The sequence below is a fragment of the Mesitornis unicolor genome, unplaced genomic scaffold, assembly GCF_000695765.1.
Source record: "Mesitornis unicolor isolate BGI_N332 unplaced genomic scaffold, ASM69576v1 Scaffold39343, whole genome shotgun sequence".
Taxonomy (NCBI): Eukaryota; Metazoa; Chordata; class Aves; order Mesitornithiformes; family Mesitornithidae; genus Mesitornis; species Mesitornis unicolor.
In genome coordinates this window covers 1-5,997 of record NW_010177364.1, presented here as the reverse complement: position 1 = coordinate 5,997, position 5,997 = coordinate 1, and the positions used below count along the sequence as shown (strand labels likewise).

General features: G+C 50.4%; 1 protein-coding gene across 1 annotated transcript; it reads right to left on the bottom strand.

The window, feature by feature from the left end:
* Positions 1-527: 527 nt before the first annotated feature.
* On the bottom strand, positions 528-2,556 carry GSC2 (goosecoid homeobox 2; the record flags this gene model as incomplete). Its single annotated transcript, XM_010182059.1, has 3 exons — positions 528-632; positions 1,178-1,425; positions 2,391-2,556. Coding segments are annotated over 3 exons (519 nt in total), but the record flags the coding sequence as incomplete, so codon positions are not given.
* Between the last annotated feature and the right edge of the window lie 3,441 nt (positions 2,557-5,997).

The window sequence follows — 5,997 nt, the reverse complement described above, 5'->3', positions numbered from 1 at the left end:
CACCGCAGCGGGTGGGTGACTTCTCCCATGGGCTGCGAGGAAAAGCCCCGGTTCCTTTGTGAAGGCACAGATCGCCCGGTTGGTAAGCTCAGCCCCAAAAGCCAATCTAGATGCCATGAGGTGCTGAAAATAGGAAACATTCATTGACACGATGTTTTGCAAATGTACAGTAGTAAAACAACCACAAATTCTACCTGCACAGAGCAAAGACAAGATGGGGAGCTTCCCTTTTTTTTGAAGCACACACATTTAACATGGGTACAGCTCTGTCCCCTGCACAGCCTTTTGGCAGTGATTTCTGTTTACACATCCGAGGGTCATATCTGGTGAGTTATTTGCCACATGAACACGGTTGGGAAGAGAAACGGGTGTGAAAGAACCACGTCTGCTTTTACCTGTCCTCCTCTGGGAATCGCAGAGATTCCCTTTTGCTTCATTAGTCCCCCTCAGGCTATGGCCTTACAGAATCTGTCCGCTATGGGAAATGGATGCTCTGGGCCTTGACCTGCTGCGATGCAGCCTGCGGCCTAACAGCTCTCCTCAGAGGGCTTCTTGGTGCCTTGAAGGATCAGTGCTGAAGCAGACGCCCTCTTCTGATGCCGCCACTTGGCCCGCCGGTTTTTGAACCAAACCTAGAAAGTGCAAAACAAGAAAAGAAGAACTTTGGCATTCCATGTGTTGCTTGGACGGGGGCAGGCAGTTACGCTCCTGGGCTGCACTGTGTAAGCTTTAGGATACTGCAGTGTATTTCCCAGTATAAAAGTTTTTACGAAATCTAATCAGTCCCTCCTCTGCAGTCCTGCTCAGGTTTATGTAAGGGGCACAAGAGAGCTGAATTTTCCCCCATTGCAAATTCAGAAGCCACACAGGTCTCATAAATAACGAATATACACACTTGGGCTTAGCGGATGAGCAGAACTGGGCACCTCTGTGTGTTTGTGTAGGTGAACCTGGAAGAGACAGAGCGAGTGAGTTTACAGGACTGGATACTGGAACAAATCGTTCCAGCAGACCTGTTTGCGATCACACCTAAGCTGTATTCTGTCAAATACCCAAGAATGTTTTTAAAATGAGGCCCTGGGTCTGAAGCTACCAAAAAACTCAGTGCAATGCCCCCGGCTGTGTTCTTGGGGTTGGGTTGCAGCAAACAGCACCTCAGCAAGCGGCAGGATCTCACCTCCACCCTCTCCTCCTTCAGGTGGATGCGGTTTGCCAGGTGCTCGCGGGTGATGACGTCCGGGTACTGGTTCTGGTGGAAAAGCGTCTCCAGGGCCTGCAGCTGATCCTCAGTGAATATGGTGCGATGCCGGCGCGTCCGCCGCTGGATCTGGTGGAAAGTCTGCAGCTCGCTCGGGCTCCCCTGGGGACCCTTGCAGACCCTGACCGCCGACTGGAAGAGCTGCATGGGCCAGGGGAACCGGGCGTCTGCAAAGGGAGAGGTGCAGAGGCAGCATTAGGGCCGGGGGGCTGAAGCACCCATCCTGCCCCAGGAAGTTCAGGCACAAATTGCATCCACGCATGTGGCTTGGAAGGAGGCAGAGAGCTGGTGACAAGCTGTGTGATTACCATGCAAGCGAGAGAAGGACTTAGGGCATCACTTCGAGAGAAGTGTGCAGGCAGGGAGCACTGGTTGGGTTTTCCTCGTTTACTTCTCAACTGCACTGTGCCCAGCTCCAGAAAATGAGGGGAAATTCACAGCCCGGCTCAGAGCTGTGTTTCGATCCTAACGCCAGAGATTTCTGAACTTTCACAATGCTCTTGAACTACATTTTTAAGAGTTTGCTACTTTACTTTTTTTTTCCATAGATGCAGGCATTTTGCTAGGTGTAGCCCAAAACTCTTTTCCTTAAGGGACAAGTGTGGTTCCCCAGGGCTGGCGCTGTCAGGAAGCACAGGCACAGCTCTGTGTTTGGGCAGCATTACCACAGGGCCCCACACTCCACAAAGAACTCCCACCCCTACAAGCATCATCGACTCAAGTGTTTGACAATAAAACAGGAATTTACAGTAAAAAATAGTCTCTGGTGCTTTTAAAAACCTGGTAGCTTTGCTGGTAAAAGTGCCCGCTCTTAGGAGCTATGCTGAGAACAGATCCTGCTGTCCCTTGCCAGAACTGAGGTCCAAGGCCACCATGGTGGCAGATCAGATGCTGCATTGTCACTCAACACTCAGGATTTCCCCTCCACCCGGTGCTGGCACCAGCCCCTCCACAAGCCCTACACCATACAACAAACCCAAGCACTCACCCAGCCAACTCGGCAAGTCCTGCTGGGAACGGGCACTCGTGTGCGAACAGCAGCAGCAGCTGCAGCCTGCCCCTTCCAGCTCTTCTTCCTCCTCCTCCTCCTCCTCCTCCTGCAGGGAGCTGCCTGGGATGGCCCCCAGCTCACACAGCCCCTTGGGTGTGCAGTCCAAAATGCCCTGCAGGCACAGTGGGACCAGGACCTGGGGGCTTTTCTCTACTGGGCTGGAGAGGATGTCCTCGATGCTGAACGAACACGGCTTCTTGAGGCCTCTCCTGCTGCTGGCGTCTGACGCTGGCTCTGAAGACATCGTCTGCCGGGAACAGACAGCTCACGCTGAACAGGGTCTGCTCTCCGTGCACTAACTCTGGAGTGGGGTCTTGCAAGGAAAAAGGCAGCTTACGTAGCTTTCAAAATGGACCATCGAAGCCATCCAGAACCTCTGCTTTGTCTCAGCATTTCAAGTGACTGTCATTCTTGCAGTCGAGTTTTTATTTTATATGCACATGCACTTCTTCTCCCTCTAACCTAGCTGCTTTATGACTGAAGCCACCCTAAATATATATATATAGAGAGAGAGAGATATAATCCCTTTGGAAAGAAAATGGTAACCCCCCCTATGAATAAAATAAATTCTAACTAATCTTGGCAGCTTTGTGAAGGGTTAGTGTGGATCTAAGATTTAGCTAATCCCACAGAAATGACTGGAGAAGGAAATCTGATTTCTCCATCTCGGGTGTAGATTTGAGGTGGTTATGATCTCCATTGTGCTGCCGCCTCCGATCCAAGGAAGGGGGAGGATAGCTGTTCCCAGCCTGGAAATGGACCAGAGGATTAACTCCTTAAAAGAAGCAAATTATCCCTTTCTCTGGCCAAATGAAAGCTTTCCCATCAAAAGAGAGCTGTCATATCACACAATATGAGAGATGAGAGAGTTCAGCTTAATAAAAAATAATTTTGAATGGTAGCACAGCCTTTGGCTGTGCCAGAACTCTGTGAAAGTTGATTTATTTTCTGCTGAAAGCAGAAAAATTGCATTTTCTCTCCTTCCCCTTTCCCCCACCTCTGCTGCCTTAATCAGAGTGATAATACCGATGCTTTGCATGTATCCAACATACTCTTTGCAAGGATTTGAAGCCCTTAATAAATTAGATTAGTGGCAGCTCTGTGGCATGGCTTAGTGGCACGTAGCCACCTCTGGTACAGCTGAGCTGCGCCCCTGCTTGATGTTGGGAAGGGGATGGGTGCTACAGGCACGATCCATGTGCAGGCAGGCAGGCAGCAAGGTCCTGCAGCAGCTCAGGCAGGAGCATGGCCTCAGTGCCATCGCTGATGGGCAGCTGAGTGAGCCCAGAGCAGCCAGGACGGCCACCCAGGGCAGCCAGGCTTCTCAAAGCTTTGTCAGTCCCATTCTCAACTTCTTCTCTTCAGCAAGAGAAACTGGGGTGAGGCTACAGCCGAGAGCAGTGACTCAGGATGGGAGGGGATGCCTGGCACCGACCCTCCTGAAGGCAAACAGCAAGACCTGACGTATGTGATCCACAGGAGGAGAGAGAACATCTTGCATCTTGGGTTTATAGCTGAAATGTGTGGTTGGGGTTAAAATAGAAAACCTGGGTTGAGCTCAAGTTGCTTAGGGAAGTTTAGACCCGAGTCTCTTGCCCTCAGTGCAGTTTAAGCCAAGGTGGGTAGTGAGGCTTTGGGAGCTCTCATGGGGAACACTCTCCTGCTTGGTGTTTCTGCGCAGGGGAGGGAAGATAGCAGTCCCATCGCAGTCCCACTCATGGTGCACTGAGGGGACACACAGGTGAGTGTGGTGAAACTACTCCACATCAGAGGTTCACTGCTGCCCTGCTGAAGCATCAGCACTTCAGAGAGGCCCTGTGGGTGCACTAACACCAGGGATCATCACAAACTGCTCCCAGCTTGTATGCACGTACCCAAATGCTGACACAGGAGAGGGATGTGGGGCTGGGTTATGCTCCCCACACTGTGCTGGTCCAGAGTGATGGCAGGGCTGGGATGTGCCATGGGCAGGCACAGGATCCACACTTTCTGCTCTTGGCTATAATAATGATAGTCCTGAAGCGGATTAATTCCTCCTCCCCATCCTTAACAAAGGACGCCTTTCCCTGGCCTCCCCTGCCCGTCCCTGCCTTCACACCACACATGCACTTAGCCTGTTAGGATCTCCACTGATTGCTTTCTTTCAATCCTTCCGTACCTTTCACTTCAGAAAAATGGACTGGTAATACTTCTTTTATCAAAGAATTATGGGATTTAGGACCCAGATCTTACAAAGAGACTTTTGATAGCTGCTGGTAATCAAATCCCAATCTGCAGACACTTCTCTGCACCCTGTTACCAGAGAGGAATAAAGGAAAGGGATTATTGATGTTCTGTTTACTGAGCCTCCAGGAGATAGGATCGCTGGGCTATTTCATATTAGAAAAGGAAAGAAAAATAAAACAAGAAAGCAAAAAAATGCAGACAAGGGAGGACAATATAGATATAGATAAAAAGAAAAGAATCAGGCTCTTATCATTTTCTTATTGGTTAAGGAGATTCCAAAGCCATTATAGAGGATTAGCAAAAAGGTTAATCTGCTTTAGCCGTTCACTTGTCAAAAGTGAATGTATATGGTTTGAAAATCCTTCCTATGGTGAAAGGAGAAAAATAAATCTCCCTTTCTCTCCCCTGCCCCTCCTTTCTGCAGGCAGCACAAGGGAATGAGAGCCTTAGAGACCCTAGAACACAGGAGCACTCTCCCTTGCCTTGCCCCTGCCTGGGTGCTAGCACCTGTGGGAGCTCTGGTTTGGCAGCGCTTCCCCCTGCTCCCTCATCAGCCGTGTGGGGTGGCTGCGGGGATCAGGGGGCAGAGGGGCAGGTCTGAGTGACAGGACTGTCCTCCCACGCTGCTCTGCTTCACCTGAGGTAAATCCCAGGCTGCTTCACTGGTTGATGTTGGCTGCAGTCGAGGCAAAGCTGAACTTGCGGCCTGATTTGGGCATCCAGGTTAATTTCTAAAGCAGAACAGAGATGGGCACTGCTGGCAATTGTTGCCAAAACCTCCAGGCTGGGGCCTTTCTGTCCTCAGGCACAGCACGCACCCAGGAAGCCTCACCTCAGCATCCTCCTGGTCATCTAGCACAGACCCTGGCCCGTCCCAGCCATGCTTTCCTGGGCTGCCTGTGTCCCTGGTTGGCCCCAGTGGTCGGTGTCCATTGCTCACCCTGGTGCCACTGTGAGACACAACTCAGGGGAAAAACAATCCTTCAAGGTCAAAACCAGCAAGGAGAACTTTCTCTATAGCTGCTGAGTGAAGCTGAGTGTGCTGTGTTAGTCAGGAATTATAGCTACATTTAATAAAGACACAGAAATCATAGAATCATAGAATGGTTTGGGTTGGGAAGGATCTTTAAAGGTTGTCTTAAAATTGTACCTGTTCAAACAGTTCAACCCTGTGCCAACAGACAAAAAGAACCAGACTAAAATAATTTGGATTTGATGATAATTAATGTTAAATGTTATAATAAACCTGTTTCTCTTTCCAAAGGCTATTCCATCGCACAGGAAGAAGCGGAGTCCTTTCATGGGCCGTGAGATACCAGTGATACCAGGGGTGCTGGCTAACGGGGATGGTGCCTGTGGCGAGCAGGAGGGCTTGGGGGACCGAACCTGCTCCCCTGCAGTGGGGCACGATGCAGTGAGACCCCGCTTTCACTCCGAAGCATGTAATTTCTATGTCAGGCAT